Genomic DNA, 22536 nt, shown 5'->3' on the forward strand with positions numbered 1-22536 from the left:
AGCTAAGCTGTTCACAGCAAAAGCTATGTCTGGTCTTGTACTCACTGCCAAATACATGAGACTTCCAACGGCTGACTGGTATTCAGCCTGGTTAACTGGCTCAGTTTGACTGGTTGCAGGTTGAAGTTTCAAACTGACATCTGCCGGAGTGCTTGTTAGCTTGGAGTCTTGCATTCCAAGTCTCTTTAGCAGGTTCTCAATATAGGCAGGTTGTCCAATCCATATGGATCCAGGTTCTTCGTTTTGCTCAATTTTCATACCAAGGAAGTACTTGAGTTCACCAAGGTCCTTAATGTCAAACTTACTAGACAGTTTTTCTTTGACTTGTTTGAGCTGTTTCTCATTCTTGGCAGCTAGAATTATGTCATCAACATAGACCCCAATGAACATCGTATCTTTTCCATTTTTCTGAAAATAAATACACGGATCACTTTCAGTTTGAGTAAATTGCCTCTCCTTCAGGTAAGTATCAAGAGTGGAGTTCCAGCAGTGGGGTGACTGCTTCAATCCGTAAATGCTTTTGTTAAGCTTGCATACAAACTCCTCCTTTCCTTGACACTCAAAACCTTTTGGCTGCTGCATGTATACTTCATCTTCAAGAGTTCCATTTAAGAATGCAGTAGTCACATCAACTTGGTGAAGAGACAAGCCATGTTTTACTGACAAAGCCATTAGGAGCCGAAGAGATTCTTGTCTTATTACTGGGCAGAAAGTCTCATCAAAATCTGTTCCATACTGTTGTGTGAACCCTTGTGAACCAGCCTTGCTTTGTACCTCTGCACAGATCCATCTGCTCCAGTTTTTACTTTGTAAACCCATTTGCTCCCAACTGTCCTTTTGCCTTCAGGCAACTTCACCAAGTCCCAGACATTGTTTTCTCTCAATGATGCCATCTCCGTTTCCATAGCAGATTCCCATTTTTTCTTGTCTGGCCTTGTAGTAGCTTCCTTGTAGGATACTGGCGATTGAGGGACCTCACATACATTGCTACTTTCTTGGCCATAGTAGTCGGGCTGCTTTCTAGTTCTGGTAGACCTTCGAGGTTCTGGAAGACTTAATTCTTTGATTTGCTCAGGTTGAGCGGCATCACCAGCCATTTCCATCTCAGGAACTTCAACTTCAGAAAATTCAGCAATCAAGTGATAATTACTCTTGGCAGTAGTTTGTGTATTTTGACCATGTTCTTTGACCTGTTCATTAAACTGTACATCACGACTATGAAATATCTTCCCTTGTGTGGCATCATATAGTCTGTAGCCTTTGGTTAGATTTCCATATCCCACCATAATACACTTACGTGTCTTCGAATCAAACTTAGCCCTCTCATCTTGGGGAACATGTGCATATGCATCACTGCCAAACACTCTTAGGTGGTTCACCTTTGGCTTTTTGCCATGCCACACTTCAAAAGGTGTCTTTTTCAAAGCTTTGACTGGTGATCTGTTCCTCAAGTACACTGCCGTTGAAATAGCTTCACCCCAGAACCTTTTAGGCAGCTTTGAATCTAAAAGCATTGATCGAGCCATTTCAACTAAAATACGGTTTAAACGCTCAGCGATGCCATTTTGTTGAGTCGTTTTGGGCACTGTCAATTCGTGCCTTATACCTTCTGCCTTGAGATAATTCTCAAACTGAGATGAGGTGTACTCCCCCCCGTTGTCTGTTCTGAAAGTTCTTATGTTCTTCTTAGTAGCCTTTTCTACAAGTGCTTTCCATTCTACAAAACACTGAAAGACCTGGTCTTTTGTTTTGATTATGTACACCCAGGAGTACCTCGACTTATCATCAGTGAATGTTAGAAAATACTGAGCTCCTCCTATTGATTTTTCACTTATTTTTCCACAAACGTCTGAGTGGACTAGCTCAAGCAGATCTTCTGTCTGCCTTTCACTACTTTCAAAGGGATTTCGGTGCTGCTTTCCACCGATACAGCTCTCACAAAAGCCAAGATCACCTGACAAATTGTAATCAAACTTTTCAACTAAATTACCACCTGCAAGACTTTTAAGGCTTTGCTCACCAACATGGCCATACCTTCTGTGCCACATTTCATTGTCACATTTAGTTGCATTTGCACTTTCCCTTTTTCTAGAGTGGTCTAGGTAATACAGGTTTCCATGCTTCGTGGCAACAGCAATTACTTTCTTCTCCTGATTAAAAATTTTGCACCCCTTTTTGTCAAAATTAGTGGTTTTCCTGGCCTCAGACGCTTTTGACACACTCAAGAGACTATATGACAGTTTAGGAACATACAAAACATTTTCTAGCTTACACTTTTGAGTGCTTCCATCAGGTAGAATCATAGCTAGTTTCACTGTGCCCTCTGCCGGCCCTTCCAGTGGGCTTTCATCACCCAGCGTCACTTGCTGTGGGGTCTCCAGGTGTCTCATATCAACAAACAGATTCCTGTCATTACACATATGGCAGGTTGCACCTGAGTCTACTATCCAAGTTCCACTAGAAGTAGCAGCAAGTGCATGAATAGTTACAAATGCCTCATCATCACTGCCTGGACTTTCCTTTTTCTTTGCTACACTGGCCTGTTTCTTTTGAGCAGCTAGATACTTTCTACAATCTTTCTTAAAATGGCCAGGTTTGTGGCAGTATTGGCACGTAAATGGTTTCTTGAACCCCTTATTCTGGCCTGCAGTAAAGACTTTACTGCTATCTTCCAGAGGTGTTGGTACCTTTTCTTTGAGCTTTGACTCTTGGTACAGCAACCTCTCAGTAACAATTTCCCATTTTGGGATATTCTCTGATTGTGCCTCAAGTGCAGTTACTAACGCATTGTATGACTCTGGTAAACTGGCCAGTAAGTGTACTACTCTGTCTTCCTCGGATACTACATCACCGATTACAGCAAGACCCTCAAATATCTCACTCATCGTCTTAATGTGCTGATTGACCGACCCACCTTCCTTTAGCTTTAAAGCGTAGAGCTTTCGTCGAAGCTGCAGTTTGTTAGACCAAGTTTTAGGTTGGAACTGCTCCTCTAACTTTTTCCACACAGCTTTTGGATCTTCCGGGTCCCCCAGTAGATATAACAACGACGGGTCTACAGCAAGCACAATTATCGCGAGGGTGCGATCTCTCCGTGCAATTGTCTCCGCCTGGCGCTACCTCAGTTCCACTGACTATACCCCAAAGACTGTCCTTCATTAACGCCATCCGGCATTGTACTTTCCACGTCGGATAATTCTTTCCGTTCAGTGGTATTAGGACAGTTTTAATTTCCGCCATTAGGCTTCAGTTCCGTCAGTCCAGCTGAGTTCGCCTTGATTCTTGTCGACGATTACCTGTTAGCAGGAAAGTTATCACTAAATTGTCACTTAGCACGGCACTGGGCCCATAACCTGTTAGCAGGAGTGTTCTCACGCGCAAGCTGGATGCCGCTACTTAGCCAGGAAGACCGTGAAGAGTAACCCAACAATCAGTATTAAAGTTTAGCAACACAACACAACAACTACAATGTAGAAGTACAAGCCAAAAGGAACCAAAACTACAAAGAACAATAGAACAAAAGATGTGGCCTATTACACAAATTAAAATTCCTATACAAAACCACGGTAGCTAAGAATCAAGGTGTGAATAACTAATACAACAATGAATAGTTTAAAGCTAATACATACATTAAGTCTAAGTGTGTGCATGTGTATGCATACAGTTCAATAAAAACACAGTTACAAACTGATATGTTCAGGTAAGGAAAAACATTACAAATCACATAGATAAGAGTCAGTTATAATTTATCTAAAACTATTTGTAGAGATTGGGATTCTATTGTGTCAGTTGGTAAATTGTTCCAATCGCGGATAGATTTGGGGTAATAGCTGAATTTATAATGACATGTTCTAGCCTAATCCAAACGGAAGTTATGGCTGCGAATGTAAGCGCCTGTAGTTTATTTTCAGTATAGTCGCTGTACAAATCGATTACCTTGCTTTTCCCACTGTCTAGCAATATAATTCTTAAACTACGCACCACAGAAGGCTGAAACCTTGGTGTTCCATTCCTTGGACACTGCTGATATCGCCGAGTGAATAAAAACATTTTTTTAATTGTACGATCAAGTCGGGTTTTTGCTGAGATGGTCTGTCATGCTTTGTATTTATTTATCAAGACACACGATAGTGTGTCGTGCGGCCCAAGAAGCCGGCGCGCCACACCGTGAGTATATTAACAGGAAGAAAGAAAACGCAATTTTCACACCTATGTAGCTCTGTGATCCCTTATCCGATTGGAACCAAATTTGCTAGAGACGTGCCGCCCAGTTAGGGGAGTCTACATACCATATTTGAAGACAATCGGTCCAGCCATTTCCTAGATAAGAGCGAACAAAATTTCGTTTTAATTTCTTCGTTTTTTTCTTCTTCATCTTCATTTCGCACACTTGGCAAAATTCACCATAAAACACGAATGCGTGCTCGGATTGAGCTGAAATTTGGCACACTTAAAGGGCTCATTAAGGCGCATCTCCGTACCAACTTTGGTAGGAATCCGATGAATATTCACAGCCTTATTACCGATTATTTGCGTAAAATAAGGTCGAAGATCTGTCAAGCCTACAGGGTAAACCCCGTGGAGGAATCAGTTGAAAATTGATATGTAGATGGAGCAACCATGGTAGGAGTGCCTTTTTGTGGTTTGAAAGGAATCGGGATAAAGACCATGGAGATATGACACAAAACCCAACCTGTGTCAAAATTACGCGATCGATTTTTATGAATAAAAAAAACTATTAGTTTTCGTGTCTACCAGGCAAACCTCTTAGAGCAATGACCTGAAAATCAGTATGTAGCTGGAATAATCATCATAGAAAGTTCTTGCAGTAGTACAGAAGAATCGAATTACAAATCACTGAGTTATGATTCCAAAGGCAACTACGTGCAGCAAATGCGAGATCGAGATACTCTAATAGAACAGTCACCCTAATAAAGCATTCAGCTGCATGTATAATTTACACAGTTATATTACATTGCAAGTTATTCTGTAGGGAATTCAGCTACAAACAAGTCACCCTGTAGTCAGATCAGCCAGAAGAAGGTACCTAATAGAGAGTTCAGCTACAAAGAAGTCATCATGTAGAGAGTTCAGCTCAAATTAATCACCCTGTAGAGAATTCAGCTACAAACAAATTGCCCTGTAGAGAGATCAGCTAGAAGAAGTTACCTTGTAGAGAGTTCAGTTACAAAGAAACAATCATGCAAAGAGTTTAGCTGCAAACAAATCACCCAGTAGAAAGTTCTGCTATGAACAGATCACACTATAGAGAGTTCAGTTAGAAACAAGTCATCCTGTAGAGAGATCAGCTAGAAGAAGTCACATTGTAGAGAGTTCAGTTACAAAGAAACAATCATGCAAAGAGTTCAGCTACAAACAAATCACCCTATAGAGAGTTCAGCTAGAAACAAGTCACCCTGTAGAGAGATAAGCTAGAAACAAGTCACCCTGTAGAGAGTTCAGCTAGAAGAAGTTACATTGTAGAGAGTTCAGCTACAAAGAAACTACCATGTATAGAGTTCAGCTGCAAACAAATTGCCCTGTAGAGAATTCAGCTACAAACAAATCACCCTGTAGAAAGATCAGCTAGAAGAAGTTACCTTGTAGAGAGTTTAGCTACAAACAAATCACCCTGTAGAGGATTCAGCTACAAACAAGTCACCCTGTAGAGAGATCAGCTAGAAGAAGTTACATTGTAGAGAGTTCAGCTACAAAGAAACTACCATATAGAGAGTTCAGCTGCAAACAATTGCCCTGTAGAGAATTCAGCTACAAACAAATCACCCTGTAGAAAGATCATCTAGAAGAAGTTACCTTGTAGAGAGTTCAGCTACAAACAAATCACCCAGTAGAGAGTTCAGCTAGAAACAAGTTACCCTGTAGAGAGTTCAGCTAGAAGAAGTTACATTGTAGAGAGTTCAGCTACAAAGAAACTACCATATAGAGAGTTCAGCTGCAAACAAATTGCCTTGTAGAGACAAACAAATCACCCTGTAGAAAGATCAGCTAGAAGAAGTTACCTTGTAGAGAGTTCATCTACAAACAAATCACCCTGTAGAGGGTTCAACTACAAACAAGTCACCCTGTAGAGAGTTCAGCTAGAAGAAGGTACATTGTAGAGAGTTTAGCTACAAACAAATCACCCTGTAGAGGATTCAGCTACAAACAAGTCACCTTGTAGAGAGTTCAGCTAGAAGAAGTTACATTGTAGAGAGTTCAGCTACAAAGAAACTACCATATAGAGAGTTCAGCTGCAAACAATTGCCCTGTAGAGAATTCAGCTACAAACAAATCACCCTGTAGAAAGATCATCTAGAAGAAGTTACCTTGTAGAGAGTTCAGCTACAAACAAATCACCCAGTAGAGAGTTCAGCTAGAAACAAGTTACCCTGTAGAGAGTTCAGCTAGAAGAAGTTACATTGTAGAGAGTTCAGCTACAAAGAAACTACCATATAGAGAGTTCAGCTGCAAACAAATTGCCCTGTAGAGACAAACAAATCACCCTGTAGAAAGATCAGCTAGAAGAAGTTACCTTGTAGAGAGTTCAGCTACAAACAAATCACCCTGTAGAGGGTTCAACTACAAACAATTGCAAGTCACCCTGTAGTCAGATCAGCCAGAAGAAGGTACCTAATAGAGAGTTCAGCTACAAAGAAGCCATCATGTAGAGAGTTCAGCTCAAATTAATCACCCTGTAGAGAATTCAGCTACAAACAAATTGCCCTGTAGAGAGATCAGCTAGAAGAAGTTACCTTGTAGAGAGTTCAGTTACAAAGAAACAATCATGCAAAGAGTTTAGCTGCAAACAAATCACCCAGTAGAAAGTTCCGCTATGAACAGATCACACTATAGAGAGTTCAGTTAGAAACAAGTCATCCTGTAGAGAGATCAGCTAGAAGAAGTCACATTGTAGAGAGTTCAGTTACAAAGAAACAATCATGCAAAGAGTTCAGCTACAAACAAATCACCCTGTAGAGAGTTCAGCTAGAAACAAGTCACCCTGTAGAGAGATCAGCTAGAAACAAGTCACCCTGTAGAGAGTTCAGCTAGAAGAAGTTACATTGTAGAGAGTTCAGCTACAAAGAAACTACCATGTACAGAGTTCAGCTGCAAACAAATTGCCCTGTAGAGAATTCAGCTACAAACAAATCAACCTGTAGAGAGTTCAGCTAGAAACAAGTTACACTGTAGAGAGATCAGCTAGAAACAAGTCACCCTGTAGAGAGTTCAGCTAGAAGAAGTCACATTGTAGAGAGTTCAGCTATAAAGAAACTACCATGTAGAGAGTTCAGCTGCAAACAAATTGCCCTGTAGAGAATTCAGCTACAAACAAATCACCCTGTAGAAAGATCAGCTAGAAGAAGTTACCTTGTAGAGAGTTCAGCTACAAACAAATCACCCTTTTGAGAGTTCAGCTAGAAACAAGTTACCCTGTAGAGAGTTCAGCTAGAAGAAGTTACATTGTAGAGAGTCCAGCTACAAAGAAACTACCATGTAGAGAGTTCAGCTGCAAACAAATTGCCCTGTAGAGACAAACAAATCACCCTGTAGAAAGATCAGCTAGAAGAAGTTACCTTGTAGAGAGTTCAGCTACAAACAAATCACCCTGTAGAGAGTTCAGCTAGAAACAAGTCACCCTGCAGAGAGTTCAGCTAGAAGAAGTTACATTGTAGAGAGTTCAGCTACAAAGAAACTACCATGTAGAGAGTTCAGCTGCAAACAAATTGCCCTGTAGAGAATTCAGCTACAAACAAATCACCCTGTAGAAAGATCAACTAGAAGAAGTTACCTTGTAGAGAGTTCAGCTAGAAACAAATTACCCTGTAGAGAGTTCAGCTAGAAACAAGTCACCCTGTAGAGAGATCAGCTAGAAACAAGCCACCCGTAGAGAGTTCAGCTAGAAGAAGTTACATTGTAGAGAGTTCAGCAGTTTAGCTGCAAACAAATCGCCCTGTAGAGAATTCAGCTACAAACAAATCAACCTGTAGAAAGATCAGCTAGAAGAAATTACCTTGTAGAGGGTTCAGCTACAAACAAGTCACCCTGTAGAGAGATCAGCTAGAAACAAGCCACCCGTAGAGAGTTCAGCTAGAAGAAGTTACACTGTAGAGAGTTCAGCTACAAAGAAACTACCATGTAGAGAGTTCAGCTGCAAACAAATCACCCTGTAGAGAATTCAGCTACAAACAAATTACCCTGTAGAAAGATCAGCTAAAAGTTACCTTGTAGAGAGTTCAGCTACAAACAAATCACCCTGTAGAGACTTCAGCTAGAAACAAATCACCCTGTAGAGAGATCAGCTAGAAACAAGCCACCTGTAGAGAGTTCAGCTAGAAGAAGTTACAGTGTAGAGAGTTCAGCTACAAAGAAACTACCATGTAGAGAGTTCAGCTGCAAACAAATCTCCCTGTAGAGAATTCAGCTACAAACAAATTACCCTGTAGAAATATCAGCTAGAAGAAGTTACCTTGTAGAGAGTTCAGCTAGAAACAAGTTACCCTGTAGAGAGTAGAGAGTTCAGCTAGAAGAAGTTACATTGTAGAGAGTTCAGCTACAAAGAAACTACCATGTAGAGAGTTCAGTTGCAAACAAATTGCCCTGTAGAGACAAACAAATCACCCTGTAGAAAGATCAGCTAGAAGAAGTTACCTTGTAGAGAGTTCAGCTACAAACAAATCACCCTGTAGAGACTTCAGCTAGAAACAAATCACCCTGTAGAGAGATCAGCTAGAAACAAGCCACCTGTAGAGAGTTCAGCTAGAAGAAGTTACAGTGTAGAGAGTTCAGCTACAAAGAAACTACCATGTAGAGAGTTCAGCTGCAAACAAATCTCCCTGTAGAGAATTCAGCTACAAACAAATTACCCTGTAGAAATATCAGCTAGAAGAAGTTACCTTGTAGAGAGTTCAGCTAGAAACAAGTTACCCTGTAGAGAGTAGAGAGTTCAGCTAGAAGAAGTTACATTGTAGAGAGTTCAGCTACAAAGAAACTACCATGTAGAGAGTTCAGTTGCAAACAAATTGCCCTGTAGAGACAAACAAATCACCCTGTAGAAAGATCAGCTAGAAGAAGTTACCTTGTAGAGAGTTCAGCTACAAACAAATCACCCTGTAGAGAGTTCAGCTACAAGCAAGTCATCCGGTAGAGAGATCAGCTAGAAGGATCACCTTGTAGAGAGGTCAGCTACAAAGAAATCATCCTGCTTCATCTTTTTTTCTTCCTGTAGTAAAGAAAAAATGACAGGTTAAAAAGCCCTAAAGCCAGCCATAGGCCGGCTTTGGGGTATACAAATACAAAAAGAAGTGAAATCTAATCCAAAACAGCCAAGCTGTAAAAAAAGAGTGCGGCCCTGAGAAAGGCTATGGTGAAAAAAGATGTGAAATCCAAGGTGGCGGCCAAGAAATGGCTGTGATGGTAGGTTAATGGTAAAAATTTTAATAACAACGATTCAGGTGAATTTGGTGCCGCTTGGTCTTGGCACAAAATTCACCTGAATTGTCGTTATTAAAATTTTTACCATTAACCTACCATCACAGCCATTTCTTGGCCGCCACCTTGGATTTCACATCTTTTTTCACCATAGCCTTTCTCAGGGCCGCACTCTTTTTTTACAGCTTGGCTGTTTTGGATTAGATTTATTTATTTTTGAAGATATAAAGAAAGTATTAGAACATCAAGACACACGATAGTGTGTCGTGCGGCCCAAGAAGACGGCGCGCCACACCGTGAGTATATTAACAGGAAGAAAGAAAACGCAATTTTCACACCTATGTAGCTCTGTGATCCCTTATCCGATTGGAACCAAATTTGCTAGAGACGTACCGCCCAGTTAGGGGAGTATACATACCAAATTTGAAGAAATTCGTTCCAGCCATTTTCGAGATACGAACGAACAAAATTTCGTTTTAATTTCTTCGTTGTTTTCTTCTTCATCTTCTTCATTTCGCACACTTCGCAAAATTCGCCATAAAACACAAATGCGTACTTGGATTGGGCTGAAATATGGCACACTTAAAGGGCTCATTAAGGCGCATTTCCGTACCAACTTTGGTAGGTATCTGAGGAACATTCACGGAGTTATGACCGATTATTTGCGTAAAATAAGGTCGAAGATCTGTCACGCCTACAGGGTAAACCCCTTGGAGGAATCAGTTGCAAATTGATATGTAGATGGAGCCACCATCGTAGGAGTGCCTTTTTGTGGTTTGAAAGGAATCAAGATAAAGACCATGGAGATATGAGACAAAACCCAACCTGTGTCAAAATTATGCGATCGAATTTTATGAATAAAAAATCTATTAGTTTTCGTGTCTACCAGGCAAACCGCTTAGAGCAACAAGCTGAAAATCAGTATGTAGCTGGAATAATCATCATAGAAAGTTCTTGCAGTAGTACAGAAGAATCGGATTACAAATCACTGAGTTATGATTCGAAAGGCAACTACGTGCAGCAAATGCGAGATCAAGATACTCTAATAGAACAGTCACCCTAATAAAGCATTCAGCTGCATGTATACATTGCAAGTTATTCTGTAGGGAATTCAGCTACAAACATGTCACCCTGTAGTCAGATCAGCTAGAAGAAGGTACCTAATAGAGAGTTCAGCTACAAAGAAGCCATCATGTAGAGAGTTCAGCTCAAATAAATCACTCTGTAGAAAATTCAGCTACAAACAAATTTACCTGTAGAGAGATCAGCTAGAAGAAGTTACCTTGTAGAGAGTTCAGTTACAAAGAAACAATCATGTAAAGAGTTTAGCTGCAAACAAATCACCCAGTAGAAAGTTCCGCTATGAACAGATCACACTATAGAGAGTTCAGTTAGAAACAAGTCATCCTGTAGAGAGATCAGCTAGAAGAAGTCACATTGTAGAGAGTTCAGTTACAAAGAAACAATCATGCAAAGAGTTTAGCTGCAAACAAATCACCCAGTAGAAAGTTCCGCTATGAACACATCACACTGTAGAGAGTTCAGTTAGAAACAAGTCATCCTGTAGAGAGATCAGCTAGAAGAAGTTACATTGTAGAGAGTTCAGTTACAAAGAAACAATCATGCAAAGAGTTTAGCTGCAAACAAATCACCCAGTAGAAAGTTCCGCTATGAACAGATCACACTGTAAAGAGTTCAGTTAGAAACAAGTCATCCTGTAGATAGATCAGCTAGAAGAAGTCACTTTGTAGAGAGTTCAGTTACAAAGAAACCACCATGTAAGAGAGTTCAGCTGCAAACAAACCACTCTGTACAGAGCTCAGCTACGAACAGATCACCCTGTAGAGAGATCAGCTAGAAACAAGTCATCCTGTAGAGAGTTCAGCTAGAAGAAGTTACTTTGTAGAGAGTTCAGCTACAAAGAAACCACCATGTAAGAGAGTTCAGCTGCAAACAAATCACCTGTAGAGAGTTCAGCTAGGAACAAGTCACCCTGTACAGAGATCAGCTAGAAACAAGTCATCCTGTAGAGAGTTCAGCTAGAAGAAGTTACATTGTAGAGAGTTCAGCTACAAAGAAACTACCATGTAGAGAGTTCAGCTGCAAACAAATCGCCCTGTAGAGAATTCAGCTACAAATTACCCTGTAGAAAGATCAGCTAGGAGTTATCTTGTAGAGAGTTCAGCTACAAACAAATCACCCTGTAGAGAGTTCAGCTACAAACAAGTCACCCTGTAGAGAGATCAGCTAGAAACAAGCCACCTGTAGAGAGTTCAGCTAGAAGAAGTTACATTGTAGATAGTTCAGCTACAAAGAAACTATCATGTAGAGAGTTCAGCAGCAAACAAATTGCCCTGTAGAGAATTTAGCTACAGACAAATCACCTTGTAGAAAGATCAGCTAGAAGAAGTTACCTTGTAGAGAGTTCAGCTACAAACAAATCACCCTGTAGAGAGTTCAGCTAGAAACAACTCACCCTGTAGAGAGATCAGCTAGAAACAAGTCACCCTGTAGAGAGTTCAGCTAGAAGAAGATACATTGTAGAGAGTTCAGCTACAAAGAAACAACCATGTACAGAGTTCAGCTGCAAAAAAATTGCCCTGTAGAGAGATCAGCTAGAAACAAGCCACCTGTAGAGAGTTCAGCTAGAAGAAGTTACACTGTAGAGAGTTCAGCTACAAAGAAACAACCCTGTAGAGAGTTCAGCTACAAACAAGTCACCCTGTAGAGAGATCAGCTAGAAACAAGCCACCTGTAAAGAGTTCAGCTAGAAGAAGTTACACTGTAGAGAGTTCAGCTACAAAGAAACTACCATGTAGAAAGTTCAGCTGCAAACAAATCGCCCTGTAGAGAATTCAGCTACAAACAAATTACCCTGTAGAAAGATCAGCTAGAAGTTACCTTGTAGAGAGTACAGCTACAAACAAGTCACCCTGTAGAGAGTTCAGCTAGACGAAGTTACATTGTAGAGAGTTCAGCTACAAAGAAACTATCATGTAGAGAGTTCAGCAGCAAACAAATTGCCCTGTAGAGAATTTAGCTACAGAAAAATCACCTTGTAGAAAGATCAGCTAGAAGAAGTTACCTTGTAGAGAGTTCAGCTACAAACAAATCACCCTATAGAGAGTTCAGCTAGAAACAAGTCACCCTGTAGAGAGATCAGCTAGAAACAAGTCACCCTGTAGAGAGTTCAGCTAGAAGAAGTTACATTGTAGAGAGTTCAGCTACAAAGAAACAACCATGTACAGAGTTCAGCTGCAAACAAATTGCCCTGTAGAGAATGCAGCTACAAACAAATCATCCTGTAGAAAGATCAGCTAGAAGAAGTTACCTTGTAGAGAGTTCAGCTACAAACAAATCACCCTATAGAGGGTTCAGCTACAAACAAGTCACCCTGTAGAGAGTTCAGCTAGAAGAAGTTACATTGTAGAGAGTTCAGCTACAAAGAAACTACCATGTAGAGAGTTCAGCTGCAAACAAATTGCCCTGTAGAGACAAACACATCACCCTGTAGAAAGATCAGCTAGAAGAAGTTACCTTGTAGAGAGTTCAGCTACAAACAAATCACCCTGTAGAGGGTTCAACTACAAACAAGTCACCCTGTAGAGAGTTCAGCTAGAAGAAGTTACATTGTAGAGAGTTCAGCTACAAAGAAACTACCATGTAGAGAGTTCAGCTGCAAACAAATCGCCCTGTAGAGAATTCAGCTACAAACAAATTACCCTGTAGAAAGATCAGCTAGAAGTTATCTTGTAGAGAGTTCAGCTATAGTACAAACAAATCACCCTGTAGAGAGATCAGCTAGAAACAAGCCACCTGTAGAGAGTTCAGCTAGAAGAAGTTACATTGTAGAGAGCTCAGCTACAAAGAAACTATCATGTAGAGAGTTCAGCAGCAAACAAATTGCCCTGTAGAGAATTTAGCTACAGACAAATCACCTTGTAGAAAGATCAGCTAGAAGAAGTTACCTTGTAGAGAGTTCAGCTACAAACCAATCACCCTGTAGAGAGTTCAGCTAGAAACAAGTCACCCTGTAGAGAATTCAGCTAGAAGAAGTTACATTGTAGAGAGTTCAGCTACAAAGAAACAACCATGTATTGAGTTCAGCTGCAAACAAATTGCCCTGTAGAGAGATCAACTAGAAACAAGCCACCTGTAGAGAGTTCAGCTAGAAGAAGTTACACTGTAGAGAGTTCAGCTACAAAGAAACAACCCTGTAGAGAGTTCAGCTACAAACAAGTCACCCTGTAGAGAGATCAGCTAGAAACAAGCCACCTGTAGAGATTTCAAAGCTTAGCCAGGGCTTCAGAGTCTTCATAACTTGCAACAACATAACAATGTAAAAAGGACGATGGAAGCATATACACCTGAAATTGTCAGACAAGTGTTGGTAAAGAGGGCCAATTGGTTTAGCAGTTAGTTTTGTCTTTAGTTTAGCAGTTAGTTTTGTCAAGTGTTGGCAGAGAGGGCCAATTAGTTTTGTCTTTGTGTTGGGTACTTTGTTTGTCTTTCTCAGTGTAACACAGGAGCGCCACCTTCTATAGTTAACTGAGATATAAATTCCTAGCTTACATGACTGTGCTCCACTGTGGCTAGCTATAGCATCATACCTGTTATTGTATAGCTAATAGTATTTCAAACTGTATACTCATATGGTATGGATCGCTATACCATACGCGTATGGTACGCATTCTTGTACCCTACGCGTATGGTATATAACAAATCCCGTTATGCGACGCGAAGCAGGCGCTTGTAACCAAGGTAACCTGGTCACGTGATATTCGCGCATTTTTGAATGGTTTGCGCTTGTCGACGTGATGAGTGGTGATTGTTGTGTAGACGCTGTAAGCTTGACAGAACAGCTGAAAGGTGTGTTACTACCTATTGAACTGGGTATAGATGAACTGGTCCAAGAAAGTGACACTCAAGTAAGCTTTTGCTTAGGATAATCCCTCTTACCACTAAGTTACCAGTTTCTGGTCAGACTATACTGTATAGCATACTAATATTATAGCATACTCTATTAGTTCTTAATTATTTAGTCTGCATTAGGCATGAGGCTATTATGCTCCAAAAAGTGAGTATTATGCTTTTGAGCAGTGCTCAAAAATCACCTATTATACTTTTGAGAATTGCCCATTATTCCCAAAATTATGCCACCATAATTGGCTAATAATGCCAGTTTATTGCTGTATCAGACCATTTTCACTGATGTTTAAACTTCAAATGGTCTTGAATTCTTTAGCTGGTTGCTGTATTAGAGTATTTCATTTCAATGTGACTGCTTTATTAGAGTAAATAATTGTACTATTAGAGTTTCTGACTGCTCTATTAGAGTATCTCGATCTTTTTTAACGGTATTTTACAATCTGCAGATTTTCCTACTGTTAAAGCTTTATAATCACCTCAAAATGCTAGCATAATTCCTGGTACTGTTTTATCTTATGTCATTAATTTGTAAAAAAAAAAAAAAAAAAAAAAAAAAGCATAATTCCTGGTTCCCACACATACCTATTATGCCCGAAATTATGCCGGCATAATCGCCGCATCCCTAGTCTGCATGAAATTGTGAGCCTGTATCCAGCCATAGATAACTAGTTAAGAAAATTCTATCCGAGGTGAACTTGGAGAAGGCATGGGTATGCTTTCTTATACGTACCTAAATATGCCACATTTACCATAACATCTTTGACAATGTTTTTGGTATATTTGCACTGTACTCTGTAGTATTCATGTGCATGTATTAGTAGCTGTTTGACCTCAAAACAGAAGTATGACCTCAAAGTGAAAGTAAACATATTCACATATTATTCCAGAGATATTCATTGTCCTTGGTTTCCACAAAGAATGTGTAGTTTATGAGATTACAGTAGAACAATTTTTAAGGCTTGCTCATATACAGGTAGTTGCACATGGTGACACATATGTAGTATCTACAATAAAATTATTTATCATTCACATGTGTAAGGCCTACTTGTTTCTGCCCTTTTTTCATTAACAAATGAATACATATAAGGCATAGTTATACATAGGTTTGATTGCATACACCAAAGTTATTGAGAATTTCTTACGACACAATTTCTAACTGCCATGTTGTAGAATGCTATTCTATGTAAGATTTGTTCTATTAAAGTGGTTTATATTACATACAATTTGGAGAAATTTTAGTAGAATTGTTATACATTTGGGGGTTCAGTTATATAATCCACACCAACCTGTATCAAATTACACACACGCACACATATATGTATATATACGTGTATAAATAACCAGTATATTGGGGGGGGGGGGGGGGGGGGTGGAGCTCTGATAACCACATCTCTGCTATACTGATTTCTATGTGGCTTGTAGAGCAAACACCTTAAAAGATATCACAAAGTGTCTGTTTTGTATTTTTCACTATGTCTCATGGTAATGGTGTAACCAAGTACATCTTGTTGATTTTGTTCTTCATCCAGCCTCAGCCTGCAGTGGTAAAGAATTTGCAATGTAACATCTGTTTGCAGAAATTTACAAGAAGCACAAACCTTAATAGTCACAAGGAAACTGTCCACGGTGAAGAAGGAAAACATCATGCTTGTAGGTTTGAATGTCCAAAATGCGATGCTCAATATCGGACAATGACAAAATTGGTATCCCACTGTAATGAATATCACCATGACATTAATTTTGGTTTGTATTATCTATATATTTAACTATTAAGTGTATATATGATATGTAGGGATGCAACATCATGAGTTTGAGACCAATCAAGAATTTATAACATGGAAAGAAAAAGAAGAGGCCACCTCAAATACACACTATATCCTACACCATCAGCCCTATGTGATGTCAATAAGTGAAAATGATGGCATAAGTGATAAGTTATTTTACTACATTCAGATATTCAGCTCTATTATTGCCATTAGATGTAGCACAGGAACGCTACTATTATGTATGTTGCAGAGATGGAAACTACAAAGCATCCAAACAGCCACGCAAAACTCAGAAAAAACGGCCACATCAAAAGCCAAGCAGAAAACTGGGGAAACATGCATTTCTCGAATGTATGTTACTAAGTTTAGCTCGGGTAAAATGGAAGTCAAGTTCATCTCAGCCCATTCCAATCACAACCCAGATGAAGATGAAGCTGGATTTGTACCACTGCCAATAAGTACAAAGGAAGAAATTGCTATGAAGCTTAGTGTGGGGATTTCGATTGAAAGAATAATGGAAGGTATTTAGTACTGCATGTATGCATGCACACACAGACATTCATACAGACATAAACATGTCTAGATCTGATGCATACAACATAAAGTAGTAACATACACTGGCTAACATGTACATAAGTGTATCACATAATATATGAGCTTGTCTGAGATGTTTACACAGTAGTTGTAGTAATTAATATTATTGCCAGACATTAAGGAGGGTGTTGGACATCGCACTATGCGAAAACAGTTTAACGAGTCTCTGACTCGGAAGCACTTAGCATCCAGAAGGGACATCTTAAACATCAAACATGGCACTCTAGATCAATCAGTCATACGGCATAGTGATGATGCTACATCAGTTCAAATGGCTGTTAATGCACTCCAAGAAGAGGAATACAATCCCATTCTGTATTTTAAGCCCCAACACATTGATGATGAAAATAATCCACAGCTATCAACAGACACCTTCATACTGATTTTACAAACAGAATTTCAGAGGCAAATGTACAGTCAGTTTTGCTCTAAAATTGTGTGCATAGACTCAACACATGGCACAAATTCATATAAATTTAAGCTCATCACATTGTTAGTGTCAGATGATTTTGCTGAAGGTTAGTTGTGATTCCATCGTGGCTTACTCTTGTGATCTATGTATCTACTTAACTTGCACAGGCCAGCCTGTTGGATGGTGTATTACAGACAAGGAGGATAGAGATGTTGTGGAAATTTTTCTAGAAAAGATGAAGATGAAAAGTCCAGATTCAGAAGTATCAGTAATTATGACAGATGATGGTAGGTCATATTAAAATAATATTTTTTTAATAATCATAGTTATTGCTTTTTGTTAAACGTGATATCAGTATCGCTGTATGTAACTTCAGACAATGTTGGATGGAAAGCAGCACAGGAAGTGTTTGGACAAGGACTGCATCACTTACTTTGCCGGTGGCATTTAGATAGGTAAGTATGTATGTATGGTTCAATTTATACATCACATTATGTACATGTGCATAATACATTTGCATATAATGCATGTAATGTACACCTTGCAATGCTCTTACAATTACATACACTGTAGATCATGGAGAAACAATGTTCGATCAAAAGTCTCACAACTAAACCAACTAGATATATATCAGATACTCTGCATTATGGAAAGTGAGCTAGATGAAGAAGAATTCAATAAGATGATCTGCTCCTTTGTGCAACACTGGGAAAAGAAAGAAACAGTATTCATTAAATATTTCCTGGACAACTATTTAAAAAGATGTGGTAAGAAAATACTATTAGCTTGTTTTACATTTCAAACACACCTTCTGTAGCTAAAGTCTTTGAGCAGGCTGTAGGACCAGGTGTCCTACAGACCTTCAGCACTTGTGCTGTAAAGCATTAATAAATAATAAATAAATAAATAAAACATGCACATAATTGAAACATCACATGCATACGTACATTACAGTGTATTGTTGCAAAGGTATGTATAAACAAGAATAATATTAAGCAGGTACTGGCAGCAACAACACATTAATTTCCTTAGAGTACTGGCAGTAAGCAACACATTGCTGTGTAGACGACAACTTCCTTAGAGTACTGCCTATATATGTTTGTGTGTATGAAAAATACAGTACCCTTGGTGTGCCCCAAGACTAATACAGTACCCTTGGTGTGCCCCAAGACTAATACAGTACTTGGCTTAGTTTTGTGCTGTATTAGTCTCTTGACACACCCTTGTGCTGCATTTTCCACACAAGTGTATGTATCCTATACAGTAATATTATGCTTTTATTACATATAGAGAAATGGGCACGGTGTTTTCGGAAATTCGCTCATGCTGATACTGACACGAACATGTACTTAGAAAGGTATGCAATCACTAACATGCACACAATTGAGCATGTGAGTGTAGTACTAAGGGAAATGAAAAACAAAATCCTCTAAACAATATGCAGTAAAACACCATGCTGCTAAAAATACATAATACATGAAGGCTGCTACCATTGCATAAGACTCCTATGCATGTTTGTAAATCCAAAAGCTCTATATAACAGTACGTTAGAACTTGTACTTACAATGTATCTGTAGTGTGTTAATTTATAATATTACTATACGTAGCTTTCACAATAAACTGAAGACAGTATACTTAAATGGGAAAGTGAACAGGAGGATTGATGTCCTACTTGATGTTCTTTTGAAGATTGAACATGATCAGTTTTTTCAATATGAAATGAAACACCGTCTATTACAACCAAATAAGCAGACCATCAAAATTGAAGATGCACACAAAAGGGGAATAAAGATCTCACAAGAATCAGTAAATGTAACTGTAATCCCATCCAAAAACAGCTTATAGCTGTAAAAAAAGTGCGCGTCCAAGTAAAGCAGAGTTAACTGCGACAAAAAGTAATGATATCATAATGCGGCCATGTGCGAGGTGTGCAAGTTGTAAAATTAATATTAGCTAATCAGATAATACAATGTTATTGTTAAAGTGTTAATGAGAACTATGTGATGCTGCTATTTTTAAGTGTGTGAGCATCTTCATAAATGCCACACAAATTTAATTCTCAATAAAGCAATGTGTATAGATTCTCTGATAGCAATAAATAGTTTGAGTTTGGCCACCTTTCCTTTGTTCGTAGCATTGCCGTATACAGGAAAGACGGCCAAACTCAAACTATTTATTGCTATCAGAGAATCAATACACATTGCTTTATTGAGAATTAAATTTGTGTGGCATTTATGAAGATGCTCACACACTTAAAAATAGCAGCATCACATAGTTCTCATTAACACTTTAACAATAACATTGTATTATCTGATTAGCTAATATTAATTTTACAACTTGCACACCTCGCACATGGCCGCATTATGATATCATTACTTTTTGTCGCAGTTAACTCTGCTTTACTTGGACGCGCACTTTTTTTACAGCTATAAGCTGTTTTTGGATGGGATTTCAATACTTTTTGTTAGAATAAGCAATGCACTGTTGATAACAGTAAGTGAGTTTCCATGGTCTTGACAGAAACCCCAGATTACAATGACAGAATATTAAAATATAACTGTAATTTTAGTGGCCAGGGCCGCCCACATGGGGGGGGGGGGGAGGTAACTGGGGTATTTTTCCCCCTGCCCCAGCCCGAAAGGGGCCCCTTGAATACCTGTTTAAAGAAAGATCGATATACTCTAATAGAGCAGTCAGGATCTAGACTCTTCCTTGTCCCTGGGCCCCTCTTTAACTCTTTTCCCTGGGCTCTCTAATTTCTCTGGACGGCCCTGTTAGTGGCATGCAACTGCAGTCAACTACCACCCATTTTAACTAGTAAACCCTTAATAACACTTTGCCTTTCGTCTTGTACTGCATTAAAACGATCAAGATACTCTATTAGAGCAGTCACAAAACAGCTGTAACACAGCAATCAATATTTAGCGTAGTTACAACTTCTGCTTAGCATCGGATTGTATAGTTTAAATTACTAGCTACTTACAGACTTTACAATATAAAAATATGGCACTTGTAGAAATGTGACTGTTCTATTAGAGTATCTCGATCTACTTCAAGCATTGACTGATTCAAGTGAAGAAGCTACGCCCCTGCCAAGAGATCTTGTGAAATGAAATGAGAATAGTAAAGAAAAGGCAAGTATGTAAAGAGACAATAGAAGGGCGCGTAATTATGTCCTGTTGTAAATAAACGCCTTTAAAATTTATATTACTACTAAATAAGCGCACAAGAATAGGCTTGTGAGGCTGTTGTCTCCAAGGTTGTCTCATTACTTGTCTTTTCGTGTTGAAGGGATTTAGTCACAATTGGTGAGTTTAACTATACATGTATTTGTGTTGTAAAACTTAATTGTAAAAAGGCGATTAGTACATATCATGATAAACTGTATTTGTCACAGTAGAGTCTCTCGCAATTATTACGAGACATTGGACCAGGGTAAAAAAAATTACTGCTATATTTAGAGGTTGTAGCGTTTGTATATCTTAGTATCTTAATAAATAATCCTCCATGATCACTAATCACTAATAGTACAGTGAAAACTGGTCATTATTCAGGCCGTAGGGACAAAAAATTTCTGACCTAGCTTTTTAAAGAGGTGGCTACATTTTGCGGCCTTAAAAAAGGTAAGAAGCATGCTGTTCTAACTGGCTATAGAGATGGATTTAGTGTATGACAGCGTATGAGACAGTGAGTGCTGGCAGCAAGGGGGCAGCCAATCTGTTAGAGCACCAAAGGCACTGCTTAAGACTTAGGCAGTTGGCTGTCAGCCCAAAGTGTAAAAGTTTCACTATTGGTCCTTATAAGCTCCTGATGAAGAAAGTGATGAAGTCATTATCCATAGGATATATTTTTCAGAGTATCCATTTTCAGTTCTACAATACAGTAGCCAAGCATAAGATGAACATAGCACAGCATTCCGGTGGTTTAGTGGTGACCACAACACTGCCTGAGGTAAACTGTGGTGAGATTTGAGACTACCGGAAGCCCTGAATGCCTTCAACACATAAAATACCAAATATCTAATGCCTGGTTTTCATCCACAGTGGACCTGTCTTGGTGGCCACTTGTACAGAAGGAAAACAGCTGCCACACAGTCTTTCGAGCGAACAGCTAGTTTCCACACCTCTTAATTATCAATTTGTAAAATCTTGAGCGAAATTGTGTGTGCGAGCAAGTGTGATGTTGTGGCATTGGCAGTGCCGTGTATATGGTTGCTGCCTAGCATTGACACATCACGAGTATTGAAGTCACAATGTGTTACTGTATCATCCATCTAAATACAATCTCTGAATGTGTCATTTAGTGTAGAGAGCAATCTTCCACAAGAAGTGACCTGCAGGTTTCAGTGTATATTGTTAACCATTAATATTGTTCACCATTGTGATTGTGAACTGTATGTACAGTGAAACCTCACTTAGTGGCCACTTCTTTAATAAGACCACCTCATTATATTGGCCACCTCTAGTAGATCCCAAATATAGCTAAGCAGTACTTTATGACCTCATTAATAAGGCCACCTTGTTATTCAGGCCAAATTTTTTGGTTCCACAGCTGGCCATATTAATGAGGGCTTCATTGTACTTATGTGAATTTTTATTTTCGTAACTTTTCTTCAGGTTTACTGATGGGCACTATGAAGCATTGTTGACTGGTCCGTACATAATTTGGTGACTTGAATTGCTAAAACAGTACGTAGCATGTCTTGTATGTACATGTAATGTGTTGTAATGCATGTGTCCACACATCCACACATCTTAGAAATAAATATAATTGTATTCTCTATACTCAGTTCCATTGTGCCACTGGGTCATAAGTGGGTTGAGTATGGATCATCCAGGACATTTGAGTCACATTTTGTCCTGGCCAAGTGGATCTCATCCACTGACAGAATATACAGGATCACATCACGTGTATAAATTACGGTGGAACTTGTTTATTGCCACCTTCACTCAATAAACAGGTAACAGTGTATAAATTCTCAATTGGAATTGCTTTCAAGAGAGGTTGTCTTTCTATACTGGTGGCCATTAAGACAGGTTGTACTGATAGAGTATACATACTAGAGATGCAACAATATCCTCCACTTAGTGTCGTTTGATAGTGATGCAATGGAGATTATGTATTGTTGCATTTAAATACTATACTATTATATTGCAACTCTAGCACGTAATTATAACAGGAATGTTTGTTAACTGTTTAGACATGCTGGAGTAACACCCACTCATCTGGATTCTACAAATGGAGTCATATCAACTTGTCATCATACTTACTTGTTACTCCCATTGTGTTTGGATGAATATACATGCTGTCATGTGAGACTTGCTACCATGGCGGGCCACTGGAAAACATTTTCATAGCAGTTATATTACAGTCATTATTGTACAATTCTTACATTATTGTTGTGAA

At 39.1% G+C, this 22536-nt stretch overlaps 1 protein-coding gene and 2 long non-coding RNA genes across 4 annotated transcripts; 2 read left to right on the forward strand and 1 right to left on the reverse strand.

Moving 5' to 3' along the window:
• Positions 1 to 15763: 15763 nt before the first annotated feature.
• LOC136243052 (uncharacterized) lies at positions 15764 to 17761 on the reverse strand. Its single transcript, XR_010694735.1, has 3 exons — positions 17697 to 17761; positions 15957 to 16069; positions 15764 to 15894 (listed from the first exon to the last, which is right to left on the reverse strand). It is a non-coding gene; the product is annotated as an uncharacterized lncRNA (long non-coding RNA).
• On the forward strand, positions 16499 to 17891 carry LOC136243042 (uncharacterized). Its single transcript, XM_066034562.1, has 4 exons — positions 16499 to 16645; positions 16832 to 17236; positions 17298 to 17585; positions 17704 to 17891. Exons 1-3 carry the CDS (start codon positions 16504 to 16506, stop codon positions 17429 to 17431), a joined length of 681 nt encoding a protein of 226 aa, XP_065890634.1. The 5' UTR covers positions 16499 to 16503; the 3' UTR covers positions 17432 to 17585; positions 17704 to 17891.
• A 2450-nt stretch (positions 17892 to 20341) lies between these two features.
• Positions 20342 to 22093, forward strand: LOC136243059 (uncharacterized). Of its 2 annotated transcripts, XR_010694736.1 has the most exons (3): positions 20342 to 20438; positions 21747 to 21818; positions 21920 to 22093. It is a non-coding gene; the product is annotated as an uncharacterized lncRNA (long non-coding RNA). The 2 variants fall into 2 exon arrangements; XR_010694739.1 differs by lacking the exon at positions 21920 to 22093 and having other exon boundaries at positions 21747 to 21819.
• Positions 22094 to 22536: the final 443 nt, after the last annotated feature.

This window comes from Dysidea avara, chromosome 2 (genome assembly GCF_963678975.1).
Source record: "Dysidea avara chromosome 2, odDysAvar1.4, whole genome shotgun sequence".
NCBI lineage: Eukaryota > Metazoa > Porifera > Demospongiae > Dictyoceratida > Dysideidae > Dysidea > Dysidea avara.

Bases quoted from the DNA above. Each gene is read 5' to 3' on its own strand.
- LOC136243042 (XM_066034562.1), top strand. From the start codon at position 16,504: ATGGAAGTCAAGTTCATCTCAGCCCATTCCAATCACAACCCAGATGAA. The intron at 16,646-16,831 runs GTATTTAGTACT...TATTATTGCCAG, and splicing joins GATTGAAAGAATAATGGAAG to ACATTAAGGAGGGTGTTGGA. The intron at 17,237-17,297 runs GTTAGTTGTGAT...TAACTTGCACAG, and splicing joins GTCAGATGATTTTGCTGAAG to GCCAGCCTGTTGGATGGTGT.